Below are 21816 nucleotides of genomic sequence, written 5' to 3' on the forward strand. Positions count from 1 at the left end.
TGGTTGCCTAGCGCATTTCTCATGGGTAAGGGAGCTGATGTCAAGAGGAAAGTCCTGGTTGGGTTCAGCTCTGGACATCTATCCTGGGGTGAGGCCTGGGCTCTCAGCAAGGCTAGCTTGATTTAGCAGGGAGGAAGGGAGTGGAGGAGACGCCACCTGCCCCCAGCCCAACTCCAGTGGTGTGGCACTGGCACTACCCCTCCCCCCACCTGTGCTTCTCCCTCTGGCCCTGAAGTCAGCATGCAGGTCTCCCTGCTTTGCCCACTCCCCTGGGGGCTGAGGCCCAGAGGGGTCCAGCCTGTGCCTATAGTCAGTCTGCCACCCAGGGCTGCTCCTCTCAGCCTGAGCACCACAGAGCCTAAGAATGGCTTATCAGGCCCTAGCCAGCTCCTCCCTGCGGCTGAGCTGGAGCATCAGGTCAAATCCAACTCAGAAGTTTCTCCCAGACCTCCCCACCCAGCCTGACTCTGGGTTCTAAAACCTGTGGGGTGCAGCTAAGGAGGCCATCAGGTCTTGCTGTCGAGCTGGGCCTTTCTTCAGGGTGGAGAGCTGAGAAGGCAGTGTTGAAGTCTAGTGAAGGGGTGGGATTTGTGCCCTCCCTCTGTAGCCCTCCAGCAGGCCCCTCTGCCGCTCCTCCCCTTCCCGCTCACGTCTTACTGTGCACAGAGGTGCTCTAGCTGAGCCCTGCAGCCTGGCTCGTGCTGTGTGACGCTGCCCTTGCTGATCAGCCCTGGGCCACACCCTCCTCCACTGGACACTGGCCATCTCTTCCAGCACTTGTGCCAGCCCACAGCCCCTGAGGTATGCCTTTGCAGTCTTTGCCCAGTACACACCCGAGACCCACAACTGGCTAACACTGCCTACCTGTCTCTGAGTTATCAAAGTGGCATACCCTCCTCCCCACACAGGCCATGTGCCACCTCTCCCCTGAGCCCACTGGACTGGGTTTGGCCTGCACTCAGTCGCCCCGTCCCCTTTAGCCAGTGGACATCATCTCTGGGACATGGTCTTTGTGGTCAGTGTTAGGTCTGAGCCTCCCAAGCTGGGTGGCAAGACAGGAGTAGGGGCAGTGTATACAGAAATGTTCTTCTCTACGCTTGTCCTCTACCAGAAAGCCCCTCTGTCTACTAAGATGCTGGTAGAACCCATTTCCAGCCCACCCACCCCCCACCCCCCAGGCAAGGATTGGGTGGGGTGCTGTGTGTTAGACTCCAGCTGCACCAGAGCAGCCAGCCTCTTTCTTAAGCTCTGTCCTGAGCAGAGATGGGCGTGCACCAAGGTTCCGGCCAGGAGGGGGATCTCGGGTGCCTAGAACTGCAGGCTTTGGTCAGGGAGACATCTTCCTCTCAGTCATGGTTGGTCACAGCACCAGGCCAAGCCATGGAAAATCCAAGGTGAATATGTAAGGTTTCTCTGTCTGGGACTAGATTTCAGCCTCGGTCCTTGGCTCCGCGCGAGAAAGATTTCACGCCGAAGCCGGGCTCGTGATCCAAGTGAATTTAATGATGGTTAAAAGAAGTTTCCGGTTTTACGCAGCACCCATAGGATTCCTTTGACCATGCGGCCTGGCAGAGACTGCCCCAGGTCACGCAAGGATCTCTCTCCTCCCACGAAGACGACCAGACCAGCCAAGCAAGACCAGCCCCTCTTCCTTCTGATCCCTGCCTTTTCAGGGGTTCCCGGGGGAGGCGTGGTGAACGGCCCCAGGTCGATCCCATTGGCTGAATTGCAGTAACCTGGCCCAGGTGGGCTGCTCCAGGTGTAACGCCCATCTCCACCCACTGGCGGGAAATCCAGCTTTGTCCTTTGCTGGCTCTCCTGGGCATGCATAAATGGACTTCCCAATTCCCTAAGCTAAGCTGCCTAACAAATACTTCATTCGGGGGACTGTCTCTAAATTTACCCTCACCTAGACCTGCCGTGCAGACTTTGGAAGTAGCCGAAAACAAGCTCTAATCCAGAATGCCTCGAGGCTCTGCATCCCAGGGGGAGAACCTCCTTGTGCCCACCCAGGCCCAAGACCAAATCCATACTGGGATCTTAACAGGGCTACTGCAGCACCCATGTGGGTACTGCTCCGGTCCATAGGTGCATTCTCTGGGCCATGCCATGGTGCATGCGTGTCGTGCCTGCCGCCCTGAGGATGCAGCCTGGTGCTGCAGGCCACTAGTGTGCCTGGCAAGAAAGGGCCTGATCAGCACGAGGACAAGGATGCAGGAGGCAGAGGCCTCTGGCCGTGCTCCAGAATGTCCTGGGGGAGGGGGTACATTTAACTGCTTGGCCTTGTGAAAGCACAAGGCTCTCTTGAGTTACTTCCATCTACGCCTTTACTGAGACCTTTCTCTGAGAGTTCCTACGGGAAACTCCACACCCAAGACAGCTCTCCCGTGAGCTCGGAAGTCCACTCCTTCAAGTCGCTTGGCCTCAGGCCCCTCCCTGGTGATACAGCAGCCCGTGAGCAGGAGGCGCAGGATGGGGACAACCGCACAATGGGTGGTGAAGCTCCTCCACTTCCCGACCACCTAGAAGCGGACGCGGCACTGGGGGTTACAGATTTATTGAGCAGCAGTGCTGGGAGGGGAAAAGGCAGGGAGGTGAGGTGCCTGGGGAGGCTGGCCATCCAGGGTCTACATTGTCAGCTCCTGCAGGAAACACCAAAGTGTCAGGTCGAAGGGATAAACAAAACCCAACCCTAACGCAGCTGCCATCAAGTCGATTCTGACGCAGAGCAACCCTAGAGGACGGGGTAGAACTGCCCCTGTGGGTTGTGAGACACTAACTCTTTGCAAGATAAAAAGTCTTCTGCAGAGCAGCTGGTGGTTTCGAACTGCTGGCCTTGCGGTGAGCAGCAGCCCAATGTGTAACCACTACGCGGCCAGGTAAGGGACGAGGGAGCCCCAAATGTAACATCAGCTAACTTCTACTGGGGCCCTGGGAGAGGTAGAGGTGCAGCCTCTGGCTCGAACAGCCAAGTACATGATCCTGCCATCTCCAGAATGGTCCGGCGGGCTGCTTACCATGATGGCGTTGACGATATCGCTGTGGTTGTCCCTCAGTGCCTGCACAGCCTTGGCCTTGGAGACGTTGGCCTGAGCCATTACCAGTTCAATATCCCGAAGCTCCAGCCCTGTCTCGTCCACCTATGGGAGGAAGCAGGCAAGCCGACGGTAGGAAGCTGCTGAGCCACCATGGCCAAACCCAGCTGAACCATAGTCTCACCTCCTCCTCCTCTTCTTCCTCTTCCTCCTGGCATTCCGGCTTCACCCTCAGTCCTGCAGCCGATTCGGAGGCTGGGGCTGAGGGGTCAGGGGGAACCTTGAACTTCTCTGCGGCGGCTTTGTGCACTTGCTGGGATAGGTCCTCAATCTGCAGGCCCACAAGGCAGAGAGTTGAGCAGCCTGCAACAGGCTCCCTCACCCCACCCCACCCACCAAAACCAAGACAGACCTTGGCCTCGCCAAAGACCACGTAGGTATCAGAGGCTGGGCTCTTGAAGACGTCAGGCTTGCTGATGACAAAGAGGATGTTCTTGGACTTCTGGATGGTGATCCTAGTGACGCCCGGAATCTGCCGCAATCCCAGCTTAGACATAGCCTGTGGAGGGAGGAAGAGAGGGAGCTCAGGACTCCAGTTCGCCCTTGACATTTGGGGACCAGATGTCATACTCTAGCCAAAGGGATCAGCAACGTCTTCCACATCTCTGCGATGAGGATTAGACTCGCTCTATTGCAAAATCTGTTTCTTCTCTGATCTGTATTTTAAGCTATTTTTACAAGAGGTGAGGGTCCACTGCTCTGTTTGTCTGCGAGCCCAGCAATGGCGTGTACAAGTCTGAGGACATCTGCAGCCAAGTCCAAATCCTGGCAGGTAGCACCTTCGCACCCACCATCCTGCAGGCTTTCCAGCCCCTTCCCTACAACCATCTCTCGACATACACACACGCTGCACTCACCTTTCGAGCCTTCTTCTCACTGCGGCTCTGCTTGGCTTTGGCCATGGTCTCTTCACTGCTGCCTACTGTTGGGCCCTGGGGACAGGAAAGCGTGCTGGTAGGGGTGCTGGGAGTCACCCACAGGACAGTGTGACTCCCCTGAAGCTTATCCTCCTAGACCTGGGTGCAGGGGTGGGCAGGGTCACCTGGGGTGGGCCCCGTGCTGTCCGGGGGGCTGCAAGGTCCTGCTCCACCTCAGGGGCCGAAGACTCTGCATGGCTATCTGAGTGTTGGCCCAGGTCCAGGTCCGGAGCCTGCAGGGAGTCTGGGAGAGAGAGCAGAGATACGGGCCCAGCCCTGGATGCAACCTCAAGGCGGGAAGGGAGACAAGCTGGGCCCTGGTGGTCATGGGTAGGCTCTCTTCTGGTGTGGGAGGTCCATCCACTCCCTGTCGGGGTCTGACCCTTCTGGAACATGCAGCATGTCCCTCAACCTCTGGGGACCCGCCCATCTGGTATGTGGCATCCACCCCTCACCAGCTTGATATAGCAGCGCCAACCCTGAGAAGAGCAGCCCACTCCTCCAACCTCACCAATATCCCCCCCACCCCCTCCTTACCTTCCTCAAGACTGTCCTGGTCCTCTTGCTGCTCAGGGGCTGGAAACCTTATAGTGCTGGCTGGGGGCAGGGACCCAGAACCTGGAGGCACTTGACAGGGGGTGCAGACAGGCTGGTCTTTGGCATGGGGAGCCACCGTGGAGGCTGCTGTAGGGCTGAGGATGGGCGAGAAGCCAGCCTGCAGCCCAGCCTCAGGAGGCCCCAGCATTCCTGAGACGGCATCCGCTGCCTGCTGAGCTTCTGAGATGAGCTGCTGGAAGCCTGGCAAACCTGGGGGCCTAGTGTCCCTGCAGTCTCCTCCGGGCTCCTGACAAGGGCCAGGGTCTGCAAAGTGAGGAGGGGCTGCCCCACTGTGGCAACCAGGCGAGGAGGTGTCAGGTTGCAAGGACCCGTCTTGGGCTGTGTGGGAAGGGTCTTGGGCACAGGTTCCTGGGGACTGGCAAGGGGTGTGGCTGAGGCTACTGGAGACTGCTTGGGCCCATTCCTCCACACCCAACTCGGGCTGTGGGGTTGTAGGACTGATGCCAATCTCAGGCTCAGGGCACCATGAGGTGGTTGGGGAAGTTGTAACAGGCATGGGCTCTCCAGGACAGCCACAGCCAGGCCCAAGTACAGACCCTGCTGAGGAATCTGGGTGGCTGGCCAGATCCATGACCTGGCTGCTAGACTCCAGAGCCTGCCTGGCACTCTGAGGCTCTGCTGGGGGGCTTCCACCCCCCTGGCCTTTAAGCATCTTGGCGCCATCATCTGGGTGTTGGAAGTCCCTGCCCACCTTTGGTTCAGGTCCCCAAGGGTCTCCTGTAGCTTCCTGCTGCTCCTCCTTGGCAGGCATTGGCTCTGAGGTAAGACCTGCATCTCTCCCTGAGGCCCAGAGGGTCACTGCTTCTGCCTCTGGCTCCAGGTCTACGGCAGGGCCTGCTCCATCATGTTGGCCTTGGTCCAAGGCTACAAGTTCTGCTTCCGGCTCTGTGGCCAATGGCTTTGTCACAGCCATTAACTCCGAAGCAGGAACCAGTCCTAGGGCCACACCTACATCATGCCGGACCAGCTCTGGCGGAGAAGCATCAGTCTGTGCCTCAAGCGGACAGCCTACTTCTTCCTGTAGGGCCTGAATGGTTGCCGCAGCAATAGACTCCTGGCTCAAGGGGAGGGCTGCTTCTCTCTGCAGGGGAAGAAGTGTTGCCATAGGAACAGACTCCGGGTGTAAACCACATCCTTCAGCCAAGGGCACAGGTGTTGCTGGAGCAACAGATTCCTGATTTGAGGTGAGGCCCAAGTCTGCCTCTTCCTTGGTTTGAGTCGTTACTGATCCTGCCAGTGAATCTGGGCCTGGCGTGGGGCTAACTTCTTCCTGTGGGGTTTGGGGCCTTTCTGTGGTGGCAGTCCCAGGGCCTAGAGTAGTGCTCACTTCTTCCTGTAAGGTCACAGGTGTTGCCACAACCACCTGGCCTACAATGAAGCCATCTTCAGTCAGTAGCGGAGGCGTTACCCTGGCAACATCCTCTTGCCCGGTGGAGGTGTCTGCCGTTTCCTCTCCAGGCTGGGATGGGCCTGTGGCAGCTGGCTCTGAGCTCACCCCAGGGCCTGCTTCTGCCAACCATGCTTGAGGTGTTACTGTAATGACTGCCTCCTGGCGGAAGAGGGACCCCTCATCCTGTGGCACCTGGTCTGGAATTAGTTCAGCAACTTCTTCTTTCCAGACCTGAAGTGGGGGCCCCTCTTGGCCTGAGGACGGGGCCCCGTCTTCATTCTCCTCAACCTTGTACCCACTGTCCTGAAGCAGGGCACTGGGCTGAGCATGCGGCTCCCCACTGTACAGCCTCTCGTCGTCTGCCCCAGCATAGGAGGCCGAGTCTGAGTCCGAAGACGCTGCCGAGGTGTCGTCCCGGAAGGCAAAGGCCTCGTCCATGCCCTCGATGATGGAGATGTCTGACAGAGACTGCAGGAAGGAAGCAGACGTGTTACCGTCCTCGCTCTCCTCATCCTGGTTGCCACTGGGGCTGGGAGTCTTGGTCTCGGCTGCCACCTCCTCCGAGGGGGGCAGCAGCGTCACCTCCACAGCATCCACTTGGAAGATGAGGCTGCCCTGGAAGGGCAGGAGGGCTGCGGGAATCATTGGGTCATTTTCCAGAAAGTCCAGGTCAAAGAGGGGCTCCTCCTGACTCCAGGAGGAGCTGCTGTCAGTGGAGAGGCTGGATGCAGAGGAGTGGGGGCCCGGGGACCCAGCAGCATGAGGTGTCCACGTCTCGGCTGTGGCGCCAGGGGGTGAGAGGCCCCGGTCCGAGGAGAGGTCCAGCCCTTCCACTGGAGCCAGCATGTTGAGGGAAGAGGACGGAGAGGAAGCCCAGCTGTCCCCATCCGCTGTGATGTAGGAGCCGGAGGGGGAGGTGGGCGGCGAGTCCAGCAGCCCTGCCTCAGAGTCGCAGACCTCTCTGCAGAGGCTGAGGCCTGAAGGCAGGGCACAGGTGGCCTGTGGAGGGGTCGAGGGGGGCGTGAAGTAGGAATCGGGGTCTGAGGGAGGGAAAGGCACAGGAGGGTCACTCTGAGAATATAACTCTGAGGGTGGTTTCAAGTTAGCATGCCCACCTGCCCAGTCCCTGAGCTCGGGGGTGGCTGTGCTGGGCGGTGAGGGGGGCCTGCAGGTTTCTTCACCCATCACAATCCGTGGCTCCAAAGTAGCTGGGAGGGGAGGCGCCACAGGCCGGCCTTCAGGAAGCCCTGGGCTGGGGCCGCCCTCAGCGGGGAGTGCCCAGGCTGGTGAAGCCCGGCCGGGCCCTGCATCCCAGCTGGCTCCCTCAGGCTGGGGCCGGGCACCTGGTTTGCTGGGCAGAAACCTGACCGCCAGAGGCCCGGGTCCAGGTGGTAGGGCACAGTGCTTCAGCTGGTCCCCACCTGGGGGAGTGGTAGCAGCAGCATCACAGGACAACTCTGTGGGGATAGAGAAGAAGATGAAGAAAGTCACAGAGCCCACGGGTGGCCCCTTTGGGCCATGCAAAGCATCAGCCACACCAAAGAGAAGCAGCTCTCCAAAGCTGGTGAGACTGGCCCTGGGTGAACGGAGTCGAGAAGGTGGGACGATGGCGGCTTGGGAAGTTGAGGCAGAAAAGTGGTGTAGATGGCACGATGGGGGAAGGACCCCAGGGCTTCTGACAACTTTGAGCAGCTAGCTGGAGCTGGGGCGACACTTGTGGGAGTTTTGCTGCAGGTTACACGTGGTCTCCCCCTTTGGCTTTTCTCTGAGAAACTTCAGTAAGCATTAACTTGCTTTCTCCTTTCCTTTGGGGACTTGCTTACTACTTTTTTTTAAATCATTTTATTCAGGGCTCATAGAACTCTTTTTTTTTCTTTTTTTCTTTTTTTTTTTTCATAGAACTCTTATAACAATCCATACATCAATTGTGTAAAGCACATTTGTACAGTCATTGCCCTCATCATTCTCAAAACATTTGCTCTCCACTTTAAGCTCCTGGCATCAGTTCTTTCTCCCCCTCCCTCATGAACCCTTGATAATTTATAAATTATTATTTTGTCATATGTTACACTGTCCAGTGTCTCCCTTCACCCACTTTTCTGTTGTCTGTCCCCCAGGGAGGTGGTTATATGTAGATCCCTGTAATTGGTTCCCCCTTTCTACCCACCCTCCTTCCACATTCCTGGTGTCACGATCTATCTCACCACTGGTCCTGAAGAGATCATCTGTCCTGGATTCCCTGTATTTCCAGTTCCTATCTGTACCAGTGTACATGCTCTGGTCTAGCCAGATTTTCCTCTAGTTCCTAAATACTTCCCTCCCCCCTCCCTCGCCACTATCATGATCCCAATTCTACCTTACAAATCTGGCTTACTACCTTTTTTTACTGTAATTTGTGCTGGCCTTCGCACCTGTGGGCTGTTGAAGCCCATCCCCTTGACGTCCCCAAAAGACAAGGCCACAGACAGCAAGGTGAAGGGTCCCGGCAGGGAGTCCTGCATCAGCTTCAGCTCTCTTCTGACTGCCTGGAGTGGCCAGATCTATTGCCATTCTAGGTCTCCTTTACAGTGTGTGTGTGTGTGTGTGTGTGTGTGTGTGTGTGTGTGTGTGTGTACAGTGTGAGGGGTATTTCCACCCAACATGTCCCACTCCTGCCATGCTTTCTCTCTGGCCTTACCAGGGCTGTGATCCCAAATGCAGTCCCCACTCCCCACCAGACAAAGCCAAGCCCTTTACAGCAAGGGGCAGCAGGCCACCGCGTCTCTGGAGAGTGGCAAGGTGGAATGTGTCGCTGGAATGTAGCTGGGTGCCAAAAACAAGTCACTGACTCTTCCACAAGTTACAAAGTCTCTCTCCGGGATCAAACCAGAAGGACTGTTCAGGCATCGCATGACCCTCCCCACATGGACACAGAGAAGGGGCTGTCCTACCCTGCAGGGCTGCCATGGAGAAGCCACCAGCGGCTCACGGAGGGACTGGACTAACTCCAGCAGCCTGTGTGTACTGCTGTACTTCCTTAGCGTGGACAGGGTCTGCTGCCTCCGCCAAGAACCAGGAACAAGCAGGTGCACTCCAATCCCTTCAGAATGGTGAGCAACCTTTCTGCCTTCCTCCCACCCCTCACCCAATCATTCAACTCCACAGTCATGTGGCCTCAGCACATGCAGAGTTCAGTCCTCCTTTGTGGACCACAATAACGAACTCCCTTACACACCTGCATGATCCAATCATGGACTTGTGTCAGGAAAGACAGAAGCCCAGGAGAGCAGGGGATAGAGCCTCTCGGAGTGAGACTGCAGCTCACACCTCTGCTAATGTTATTCCTCCGAGTCTGGTTACAGACTGGATTTTACTCGTTGAGAACATACTACACATTCAATTTTGAACCTTACAGTTCTTATGCAACATTATCTCATACACATTTCCCCCCTGTGGCCTTCCACAGGCGCTAGGGTCATTTCCAAAGGCTGTGTGAAGTTTCATTTAAGGGGTCCCTGCCAGCTAGCCTTCCTCAACAATCTGCACACCTAGACCTTCACGCCAAGACACGGATGTTTGAAGTATGTGCATAAGCCCTGATACTCCCACCAAAGCCGAGGCCAGTCACTGCCTGGGAGAGGGAGGGAGGTTGTAGCACAGAACAGTTGCTGGGTCTAAGTTAGACAATTCCACCACCCTTCCCATGTGGTTTCCAGTAAGTTTTCAAACCTCTGTTCCTCAACTCTCTCAGCAGTTAACGGGGTCCAAGGCTGCTGGCAAGATCGCTGCTGAGCTTGGAAGTGGAGTTCAGAAGGGGGTGATTCTTCTAAGCATGTCTCCCTCAACAGCTAGCTGGCACTCCAGGTCTTAGGGCCGGCAAGCATGCGCCTTCAGGGCCACACCATTGTGAGTTCTTGTAGGAGCTGGGAACTCAGGTGCTAGGGGGTCCAGAGAGGCTGGCCCTTTGGGTCTCCTGGAGTGTCAATGCGAGCCCATCTCAGGGAGTGAGCATGGCTGGAGAAGTGTATGGGGTGGCACTAGCACACTGAGGCTGGTGTTCCTGGCACTGATGCTGGGCGTAGCCCTTGCCTGCGTGTGTGCTGGACCAAGGTCAGAATGGAAGGGGGCTACTGACAGCCAAGGTTTGTTCAAGGTCACTGAGCTCATAGAGCAGAGCTAACAGCACCCCGGGTCCAGGGCCCTGGAGATGTGCATTGCCTCCTCCCCTACCCGATACGGGCCCTGGGAGGGGCAGCCTGTGAGCAGCCCCAGCCACTCGACTTAATACTGGTTCCACCCCAGGATGAACGCGCTGGACTCTGCTCACCGAACAAGGCTGCCCTTGGCCACCCTTGAGACATGGACTGGCTAGGTGACACCATCTCACAGTGTCCAAGCTGGACACTGGAAGCCACCCCAGGGCTGAGCATCTCCGGACCTAGAATCAACCCCACCCTCGTTCACCAACACTGGCTGACAGCAGCTCCAAGGGCACGGGATTCTCTGCATCCCTGTCACCTCTGCCGGACTCTCTTCACTCCCTGGGGCCCCTCCCCCAACCTCTCCTACACGTCAGAGCCAAGTGGTGGCTTCCCTACAGTCCGCCCTTAGCCTCCCCAGGCTTGAACTTAAGCGCAGCTGCTGCCCGTGGAGGCGAACCATCTATCTTCAGCTAAACCTTCCCCTGGTGCATCCCTGAGGCATCTCGGCGGGCGTGTACGTTTCCCGGCATCGCGCTCCCTGGAGACATGACAGGCAAGCGAGTCTTCCAGGGTCGCCAGCTGATCTACCACCCCACAGGCATGAACCGCAGCTCCGCGCAGACAATGAGGCACTGCGCCTGGGCCCTGGCCAGGCGACAGTGCCCCAGTCCCGGGACGCTCCTCCCGACACTCCTGGGCCTCTCTCCCCCGGAGTGGGGCGAGGGTGGGTGCAGGCTCCGGTGGAGAGAAAGAGGGCCCGAGGGGTGGGGGAGCTCGGGCGGCCCGGGAACGGGCGGCAGGTTGGGTAGGGCGGTGGGGCGCGGGGAGCAGCCGTGGTGTGCGGAGCAGCGGACCCGGGTCCCGGGGCTCACCTGTGCGCTGGCCGGCGCCGCCCGCCTCCGGCAGCAGCAGCTCGGCGCGGGCCGCCTCCCCGGGCATGGCCTGGCCGTGCGCCCGCGGGGCCTGCAGTCGCTGGCTCCGTCGGCCGGTAGGTGCGTGCTGCCGCCTGCGCGGCCACCACCCCTCGGCTGGCGGGAGGAGGGGGTCGCGTGACGTCAACGCCCCGCCCGCCTGGCGCCACGGGGGAGCGTGTGCGCGCGCGCGTGCCAGGCGCTGCGGCGGCAGTGGGGCTCCGAGCGGGTGGGGCGGCACGGCCCGTCCGTGGACGGACGCCCAGCCCGCGCGCTGCGGCCCACGGAGCAGGTGCGCCCACCTGCCTGCTCGGCGCTCAGAGAGACTGGCTGCCCACGGGTGGGCGGCATCCTTCGCTTGGCTGGACAGAGGCAGGGGCTTCACCGAAGGCTAGGGAGGGCGAGGGGTGGGTGGCCGGACGCGTGCCCTGCCCTTTCTAGACCGTGGTGTGATGGAGATTCGGGAAGCCAAAGACTTGGAAGCCGGCTCCTCCCAGCGCCACGGTCTTCGCTGGGGCCGTCCCTTTGCGCCTGGTGGATGCGCAGAGGGTGCGTGAGGGGCCAGGATGGGGCCTCAGCCGCCACCAGCCTGGCGCCTCCAGCCCCAAGGTGAGCTGCAGCTGGCGGGAGGAGGCGGGGGCCGGGGAGGTGAGACTCCACGGGATTGGCTGATCCTCACCGTCATGGGTCTCCATAGAAACCGCCTCCCGTCCCCATGGCAACCAGGGAAGGCGGAAGCGCTGGCCGGGAAAGAGGTCCAGGACCTCTCCCAGGGCCCGGCATCTCCACAGCTCTCCATCACTTGTGATTTGCCCTCGCAGTCCCCCACTTTTGCAGATACTAGAGGAAAAGGCAAAGAAGCACGCCTCTTTTTGTTCTGGGCAGCCGCCAAAGCCACAGCTTTCACGAACGCAAACTTTCCCCTTTGTCGTTCCAAAATGCATTGTTTGCTGCCAACAGCTCGATCCACCATCCAGATCCACTGAGCACCCACCCTGTGCCAGGCACTGGGAGACAAAGATGAATGAGATATTGTTCCCACCCAGACCTCTCAGACAATGGGGAAGAAAGGAATTCGAACACAACATTGCATGTCAGAATGTTTCCTCCATCTCCAGGGTGCATGTCAAGCTCACGAATTGAGGACCTGGCTTTCCGTCACTCTCAGCCTTCCTGTCCAACGTGGCCCATCTGGTTGTCTGCTGGGCATCTCGCCCACTAAATCCCAATCACCAAACCTACCATGCCCAAACTTAAGCCCAGCACCTTTCCACAAAGGCAGCATGCATCCTCTCAGTCAACAAAGCCGTCCATCCTCATTTTCCAGCCAGCAAATGGTTAACTCGTTCTTTTTCCTCCTTTCCTCCAGAGTCTTCACTTAAGAACGACCGTCACTTTCCAACGATTTCTAAGTGGCTTCTATGACCTTTCTCCCGTTGCTTGAGCTGAAACTTTAATGAGCCCAGCTGCACTGACAGCTGCGTTCCATCTTGTCACCCACTATTAATTTTTCAAAAAGTATATCAGAGCATGTCATCCATAGGTTTAACACACTTTGGTGGGAATCTAAAGGCTTCCAGTACAGACAAAATGGCATAAGCCTGTCTTGTGGTGTTCCTCCCCATTAAATATGAGGGCAGGCCAAAAAGTATTGCTACACATTTATAAAAACCTTTATTGAATACAAATTATCAAGCTGTGAAGCTATTATTTCTCACACATATCCTTCATGTAGACATATTCTTCATGTAGGCCAGTCCAATTCTAAAGGGTTTCTCTGTCTCTAACCCTCCCCCCAAGAACTGCACTTTTTGATGTACAATACATTAAAATGTAAGTTTTAACATAATAGACTGAAACTGTGTTCCATTTAAATGTTTGCTTTTTTTAATTTAGAGTACAAAATAATACGAAGGGCCAAGGTCAGTGTTGTAGGATGGATGGTGGAAGGTTTTCCAGTGAGTTATTTTTAAGTAATTAATTTAAAATCTAATGATGGGAATGGATATTCTTGTTTTATGTTTTAATTTTCAAAATTTGTCCACATACAGCAATATGTTTGCATTTGTGCTGCATTTTCTTGTTGTTGTTTTTTTATCACAGAATTCATTGCAGTTTACATTAGTCCTTGAATAGGGGATTTCAAAATGCTTTGGGGAAAAATTTATTATCACTTATTTCCATTTCTCATTAACTTTTGTGTGTGTTGTGTGCATCTTTGTGTGTATCTATCCATGTGTATCTCCTTTTAAAACTATAAATAAATATCCTTTGTTTGTGTATATATTTTCTCACCTCCCTCCCTCCCTACCTCCAGTCCCCCCTTAATCTTTAAAGTCTGCTTCTTTGGGTGTGAAAACTATTTTTCTTGATTTTATTTTAGAATAATGGTCTCATGCTGTATTTTCCTTTGAGATTGACTGAGTTTGGTGAGCATACTGTCTTCCATACTTGCCCATGTGCGGGTGTGTTTGAAAGTTTCCTCACTGTTTTCAGGGCTTATTTTGTATGCATACACCAGCGTTTGTTTAGCCATTCCTCCACACTGGTTATTTTGGTTATTTTCATGCACTTGCTATTGTGGACAGAGCTGTAATAAATATGGCTGTGCACGTGTCTATTCATGCTTCCTTCTTTATTTCCTTGGGATATAGAGAGAATGCAGAGATTCCCAGGCATATCTACTCACTTTTGTTTAAGGACACACTCTACTGTTTTCCATGTGGCTGTCAAACGCTGCAATTCCACCAGTAATGTATACGGGGCCGATCTCTCCACATCCTCTCCAGCATATATATTCTTATTTTATGTACTTTGTTCTGAGTGCTAGTATGAGGTAGTATTTCATCCTTGCTTTAATTTGTATTTCTCTGAAAGCTAGTGATCATGAGCATGTCTTCATATGATTGTTGGTGGCTTGGATGTCATCGTTGGTGGGTGATATATTCATGTCTCCTGTCCGATTTTTAACTTGACTGATTCATGTTTTTCTTATTAAGATGTTATAGTTGTCTATAGATTTTAGAGATTATTCCCCTGAGTACTACTGTTGCCATGTCCCAACGATTTTGGTATGCTGCATTTTCTTCTTCTTTTAAAAAAATCATTTTATTAGGGGCTCATACAACTCATATCACAATCCATACATCCATCCATTGTATAAAGCACATTTGTATATTAATTACCCTCATCATTCTCAAAACATTTTCTCTCCACATAAGCTTCTGGCATTAGCTCCTCATTTCTCCCCCTCCCTCATGAACCCTTGATAATTTATAAATTATTACTTTGTCATATCTAACACTGTCCGACATCTCCCTTCACCCACTTTTCTGTTGTCTGTCCCCCAGGGAGGAGGTTATATGTAGATCTTTGTAATTGGTTCCCCCTCCCTTAACCCTCCTGGTATCGCCACTCTCAGGACTGGTCCTGAAGGGATTATCGTCCTGGATTCCCTGTGTTTCCAGTTCCTATCTGTACCCAGTGTACATCCTCTGGTCTCGCCAGATTTGTAAGGTAGACTTGTGATCATGATAGTAAGTGGGAAGGAAGCATTTAGGAACTACAGGAAAATTGTATGTTACATCATTGCTATACTGCACCCTGGGTGGCTCATCTCCCTGAGACCATTCTGTAAGAGGATGTCCAGTTGCCTACAGATGGGCTTTGGGTCCCCACCCTGCACTCCCCCTCATTAACAATGATATGATTTTTTGTTCTTTGATGCCTGATACCTGATCCTATTGACACCTCGTGATCACATAGACTGGTGTGCTTCTTCTATGTGGGCTTTGTTGCTTCTCATCTAGATGGCTGCTTGTTTATCTTCAAGCCTTTAAGACTCCAGATAATATGTTGCTTTGTTGCTTCTCATCTAGATAGCTGCTTGTTTATCTTCAAGCCTTTAAGACTCCAGATACTATGTTGCTTTGTTGTGCTCTGTCTTGTTTTTGTGCATATTATTATCTTTGTATGTCTAGCTAGATAAGATAGGCGAGATAAACAATCTGGAGGAGAAAACAATTGTACCAATGGTTCTGTGGGGACGTGGGAGATGGGGGAAAGGAAGTGGTGCTAACAAACTCAGGGACAAGGGAAGAACAAGTGATCTAAAATTGATGGCGAGGAGGGTGTAGGAGGCCTGGTAGCACTTGATCAAAGACAGTGTAACTGTGAGGAATTACTGAAACCCAAATGAAGGCTGAACATAATAGTGGGACAAGAGGAAAGTAAAAGGTAACAGAGGAAAGAACTTGGAGGCAAAGGGCATTTATATAGGTCTAAATACAGGCATATACATATGTAAATATATTTATATATGATGATGGGGAAATAGATTTATTACCGGTACATATATTTATATGCTTAGTATTAATGTAGCAGATGGACATTGGACCTCCTCTCAAGTACTCACTCTACGCAAGAACACTTTATTCTATTAACCTGGCATTCCATGATGCTTACTTTCCCAACATGATAGCTGTGTGAATCTGGGTACTTTAGAGAAACAAATCCATTCATGTATAAGAGAGAGTTTTATATAAAGGTTAAATGCACATCAAGAAAATGTCCCAACCCGGTGCTCCCCAAGCCCACAAGTCCAACATTAACCCTTATGTCTGACACCAATCCACAAAGTCCTCCTCCATCTCACAAAGCATGCACTATAACGCTGACTGCAGGAGGAAAGCCGAATCAGTGAATGTGTAAGCATCTCAGCGCTGGCAGGGGTCTCCACATGGCTGTTCAAGCACCCAGGGCTGCATCTGGGTAGCTTCATGAGGCTTTTCCTCAGGGATATCTTGCAGGAAGTGAGCCTTAAAAGCTGAAGCAGGGAACCGGCTAAGGCAGCTGCACCCTGGTCCGATCATCCCAAAGCAAGAGACCAGAGAACCAGAAAGACAAGGCTCACAGCCATGTATCCCTCCACCCTCAATTAACCCCATATGTGTTTATTGGCCAGGTTGGCACAATAAACTAACTACTTTAATCGCTGAAGACAAATGGGTTCATAAGCAAACGTGGTGAAGAAAGCTGATGGTGCCCGGCTATCAAAAGCTATGCCATATTTTCATTCTCATTTGTTTTCAGGAAGTTTTTAATTGCATCCTATTTCTTAAATTACCCATGTTTCTTTCATATTTTTAAAGTAAAGTACGGTTCAATTTTCATGCCCTTCATTTCTTTTTTTTTGGGGGGGGGTGTTGATTTTCCTCTTACAGATTTTCTAACAAGATGGTTAGAAATGACGCGTTTGAATTTATTGATGCTTGTTTTGTGGCCTCACATGATCTAGTCTGGATTACATTCCATATATGCTGGGAAAAATATACATTATGCTGTTGTTGCGTCAAGGATTCTGTATTTGTCTAAGAGATCATGCTGATTGTACTGTTTAATTCTGTATCTTTGTTGATTTTCTTTCTGGCTGATGAATAATTTTCTTTGAAAGGGGAGTATTGAAATCTATTTTTGTTAGAGTGCATATTTATATGAGTTTGGTCAATGTATTTTGAGAGTCTTTGGGTGCAAAGAAGTTTATTATGGGTTTGTTTACTTTTTAAATTGTGGCTTTAATAATTATGTAATGGCCATCTTTCTTTCTCCTGGTGGCTTTAACTTTGACAACGACTTTATCACACATTAATACTGCTACTCCTGCTTTTTTCTTTTACTACAGGTAGTGCAGGGGCAGTGCATTATTTAATGTGGCTCTTCTAGCCAAAGTCTCTAACTCCCACCAAACAACCTTTCCTGCGTGGGTCTGCCAAGAAGGTGGGGAAAGATACCGATAGGATTCACCTATGAGTAATTGTGAACAGGAGTCCTTGGAAGGACATCTTGCTGTGTATAAAATGAGCCCCTGAGAAGCAGGAGGAGGGCTCTCACTACCAGCAAGAGCCAGGAGTGGAGAGCGTCCTCTGGAACTTTGATCCCTGTACAGTGAAACTCCTAGATCCAGATGACAGCTATAACATCAAAGGAACATCAGCGGAATCAGGAGCCAGAGCGTGGAACAGTTTTCAGCCCATAGAAAAATAAAGCTGAAAAATAAAATAAAATAAAGCTGAGGGCTTATGCAGGAGCTGGCTTACAGAGTTGCGGTGCTTCTGGGCATGCATTTCAGGAAATTGGGCTTGCTGCCCCACTGAGGTAGTTAGTTTATTGTGTCAACCTGCCGATAAACACATGTGGGGTTAATTGAAGGACGGAGAGATAAGTGGCTCAGTGAGCCTGGCCTTTCTAGTTCTCAGGTCTCTTGCTTTGTGATGGTCGGACCAGGGTGCAGCTGACTTAGCCAGTTCCTTGCTTCAGCTGGCAAGGCTCACTTCCTGCAAGATATCCCTGAGGAAAAGCCACATGGACCTACCCTGATGCAGCCCTGGGTGCTGGAGCAGCCATGTGGAGACTCCTACCAGTGCTGAGATGTTTACACATTCACTTACTCGGCTTTCCTCCTGCAGTCAGCGTTATAGTGCATGCTTTGTGTGATGGAGGAGGACTTTGTGGATTGGGGTCAGACATAGGGGTTAATATTGGACTTGTGGGCTTGGGCAGCACTGGGTTGGGATGTTTTCTTGATGTGCAGTTAACCTTTATATAAAACTCTTTTATACAAGAGTTTCTGTGTATTTGTTTCTCTAAAGTACCCAGACCAATACACCCACAGAAGTGGAGCTGAGGCTTACTGGAGTGGGGTACCTCTGGGCACTTAATTCAGAGAGCTGGGTTTGCTGACACACATATTTGAGCTGAATGCCCTCAAGTCGAGTCTTACAGCAGAGTGGTATGCCCCTTTGGGCATTTATTAGCAGACCTGAAAGAACTTTGTAACAAGGCCTGATAAACAACACAACCCTGAGCATTTTACTGGTGTTACAACTTAACTTCCTTAATAAATCTTTTAATTGTGAATCTTGTCTGAGTTCTGTATAGCCATTGCAGTGGGCATTATCCTAGAGGTAAAACAGACAACATAATTAAGACCACAATTAGTTTGATCTATTTTTTCCATTTGATTTTTAGTCTGGTTTTGTCTTTGTGTCTACAGTATATTTCTTCTATGTGGCATATCTATGGGTCTTGTTTTCTTATGCATTTTGCCATTCACTTGGTATTTTTTAATCCTTTGAATTTTAATCTATTTTGTTCATGTGTCTAAGGTGTTTTTTTCTGGTAAGGAGAAGTTTGTAGGGGCCGGTTTTCTTGTCCAATCTGCTACTCTCTATCTCGTCACTGGTTCATTTAATCCATTTACTTTCACCGTCATTATTCATGGGTATGAACTCATTGATGTCATTTTGCTGTGTATTTCTTGTGTTTTTGATGTCTTCGTTCCTCATACATTTCTGTGCTGAGTTCAACTCGTTTGTAGTTTTTGTCATTTTTCCTTTGTTGTTGTTTTACTATTTAAAATTTTTGTTATTTTCCTTGCTTTGTTTTGATGAAGTATTTTCATTTACTTTGAGGTCATCTTATATTCTTCCCAAGTTTAAGAAATGTTCTCTCTTGTGATTTTCTTGATTTTCTTTCTATGAAAATATTCTGTCTCTACACTATTCCACTTTATTGCAATTGTCTTCAAGGTGGAATAATAACCCGGACTCCCTATTTTCAGTCCTATAAGTATGCTTTGATTAGTGGTTTCATTTCTGGAAGGTAGTGTCTAATATGTTGATCTTAGGTTATTGTCTGCTGTTGATTCTTTGTTCAAAGAACACTCTATAGTATGTTTTTACAAACTCTTAATTTCTCTGTATTTGAAAATGCCCTAATTTATCCCTCATCTTTAAGGGACAATTTTGATGTATAGAAGATTCTTGGAAAAAAAATGATTCTTGGTTGGCATTTTTCCAACTTTCATATTCCTATCACCAATAGTTATCAATGCTTCTGGTTTGCAAGTTTGAAACTTGCAAGTTTGTCAGTTTCAGACTCAAGAAGTTGGTAGAATTTTTTCACTTGTTCATCATTAGTTTTAGTGGCTTGTTTGTAAATTTGGGTAATAGTGTATTAACTGGTCTTCCTTGCACACACAGACTATCCTCTCACAGCATTGTACTTCAAGAGAAAACTTGAAATATTCTTTTTGATGGCTCATGTGTTCATTCTTCTTGAATTTGTCACTCTTGGCATAGTAAATCTTATGTCTGACTCCAAATAACAAGTATCTGTTCAGCTCATTAATGCCTAAGATACCAATCTTATGCATTCAATTTTATTTTTTCCACTTTTGATGATTATCAATTTTCTTAGGTTCATCCTTCATACATTCATTCCATGTTGTGATTAACAGAAAGATGTTTGCAGTTGTTTCTCACTTTGCATTGTGCCACATCATCAAATGAAGGTCCTGAACGCTTTACTCAATTCATGTCAACTCGACATTGAGGGGTCTACTTCTCCCAGTTATATTGAGTGCTTTCCAACCTGTTGCCTGTCCCAGCAGTTTATCTGACAATATGTATTGCTATTTCACTGCTGCTCAACTTTCTGCAGCTAATTCCTCACATGTGGACAGCTTATTCCATATAGCGAATCTGCTTAGTCTGAAAGTTCTGCTGAAATCTGTCCACTATGTATAACCCTGTTGGTATTTTAAATACCAATGGCATAGCTTCCAGTATCCCAGCAACATGCCAAAATTACCATTTTGACCTAGTGTGAGGGCAGAATTGTCTGGGAAAAGGTTTTAGAGATAGAAAACCCCTGGAAAGGCCTAGATAAACAGTAACTTTACATTTTGATATATATCAATATATATATTTTCAAATCATTTTATTGGGAGCTCTTACAGGTATAACGTTCCATCGTTCAATCACATTAAGCAGTATTATACAATTGCTACCACAACTGTTTGAAAGCATTTTCTTGAACTCCTTGGTGTCAGCTCCTTTATTCCTCTCCCTCCGCTCCCCGCCCCAAGAACTCTTATTTCCTCATTCGTTCATTTTGCCGTATGACACCATCCAGTATATCCATTGACATGGCATTCTGTTCAGTCTCCTTGTGTGTGGCTACAGCCATCCATGCTGTCAGCCCCCCCTTCCCTGCCCCCTCACCCCCCTAACCTTCAGGGTTAGTATTCTTATGTTTGGGATTGGAAGGGGATGCGAAGGTGGGCAGTTTGATTTCGCTGCCATCAGCTGAGGATGCCCTCAGAAACGGACTTAGCTCGGTATACACAGCCAAGGGAAGACCAGGGCTCTGCTCGGATTTCCAACCTGCTCCAGATGTCCGGATCTGGATCCCAGGCCTGCTCTGGCTTTTCAGCTAGCAGACACATTCTCTTGATTTTTCTGATCTAACAATGGGAGCAAGTGATTCTATATGGGTGCCATCTTCTACATTTTGGTATTTTTAATATATTTCTATTGCTAGTAGCAATACTTTTGTACTAAAAATTTGTCTATAGAACAATGAACTTGTATTAACAATGAAGTTAAAAACAGTACTGTTTACCATTATTTCAACATTAAAGCCAGTAAGTAGTCCTAAGGTGAAGATAAGCGTTTATTTTCTAAGTGTGACTAAAGATGTCCTTCTTAACCCTCCCCCGTCTTCTCTCACCTCCTTGGAAACACAGCACTCAAGACTTCGGAGCGCAGGTGCCCCTGGTTCCCTAACCGGCTTGTGTGTGGAATGCTGTTCTTTTCTCCATCTTGCTCAGTTTAGTTAGCTCCTTCAGGTCACCGTCTATGCAAATTACCACTCTACCCTCATGCCACACATCCACATACAGAGTTAAAAGGTGTGCGTGATAGCAAGGTGTAAGGACTTCTTTTATGGCCACCTCAGAACAACAAACTCCCAGCTGGCAAACTGGAGACCGCCACATATTCCCCTGGTACTACTGAGCTCTATCCCAGTGTGATGTTCCAGTCTGTATTGGAGTCAAGCTTCAGTTCCTAGATCCCCTTTAACAATCACCATTTAGAGAACTTTTGATGAGCCTGAGAAGGAGGAAAAGCATCTTTCAGTTTCTTCTCAGCATCTGATGGCCCTGCTCCCACGGTCTACCAGATGATTCTGGCACCACGTTCACCATCTCTGGTTCCGGCAGTTACGAGGGCCAGTTGAGTGCCTGCTGTCTTCCCCAATCCCAGAATCGGTTGCTTCCCAAACACTTGGCCTTTGTGTATCTGTCACCACAGGTCTTCAAGGTTCCTGTAACGGGTTCCCCTATGAGGGGAAATCGATAAGGACTTTCCCAAGACGACAATGGTTCAGTGACCACCCCACAACAGCCGTCACTGCTTCCCTGGGGGTCTTCACTCATCTCTGCTCTTGGGCAGGAGTGATCTGGAGTGGGAAGATGTCTTAAGTCTGCGTCCCTACAGTGAATAAGGGGCCCTGGTGGCATAATCAAAGCCGCAAGCCGCTTGGAGGGAGAAAGGCAGGGCCGCCGACTCCCATGAGGAGCTGTAATCTGGGAAACCCACGCAGGCACGATGGCCCTGTCCTGCAGTGTTCTGAGTCAGAATCAACTTGATGGAGGTGCATGAGCGTTTTTGTTTTAATAAGAGTCTAGGCCCCAACTCTTGCGCTCTGGTTGCCTTGCAGGACTCTGGCCTCTGCAACAAATAGGGCCTGTCGCTGAATGCAGAGGGGAGGTGAGTGCAGGGCAGAGCCATGTACACCGCTGCCTGCCTTCCAGAGCACACGGGTCGGGAACACGAAGAGGAGACTGTGACAACAACAAGG

The 21816-nt window shown here is 51.0% G+C and overlaps 1 protein-coding gene across 1 annotated transcript; it reads right to left on the reverse strand.

The window, feature by feature from the left end:
- Positions 1–2909: 2909 nt before the first annotated feature.
- On the reverse strand, positions 2910–11140 carry NACAD (NAC alpha domain containing). The gene is made up of 7 exons (XM_075557308.1): positions 11074–11140; positions 4550–7477; positions 4138–4256; positions 3953–4027; positions 3448–3594; positions 3220–3366; positions 2910–3140 (listed from the first exon to the last, which is right to left on the reverse strand). Exons 1-7 carry the CDS (start codon positions 11138–11140, stop codon positions 2910–2912), a joined length of 3714 nt encoding a protein of 1237 aa, XP_075413423.1.
- Between the last annotated feature and the right edge of the window lie 10676 nt (positions 11141–21816).

Source organism: Tenrec ecaudatus, chromosome 9 (genome assembly GCF_050624435.1).
Source record: "Tenrec ecaudatus isolate mTenEca1 chromosome 9, mTenEca1.hap1, whole genome shotgun sequence".
Classification (NCBI taxonomy): Eukaryota; Metazoa; Chordata; class Mammalia; order Afrosoricida; family Tenrecidae; genus Tenrec; species Tenrec ecaudatus.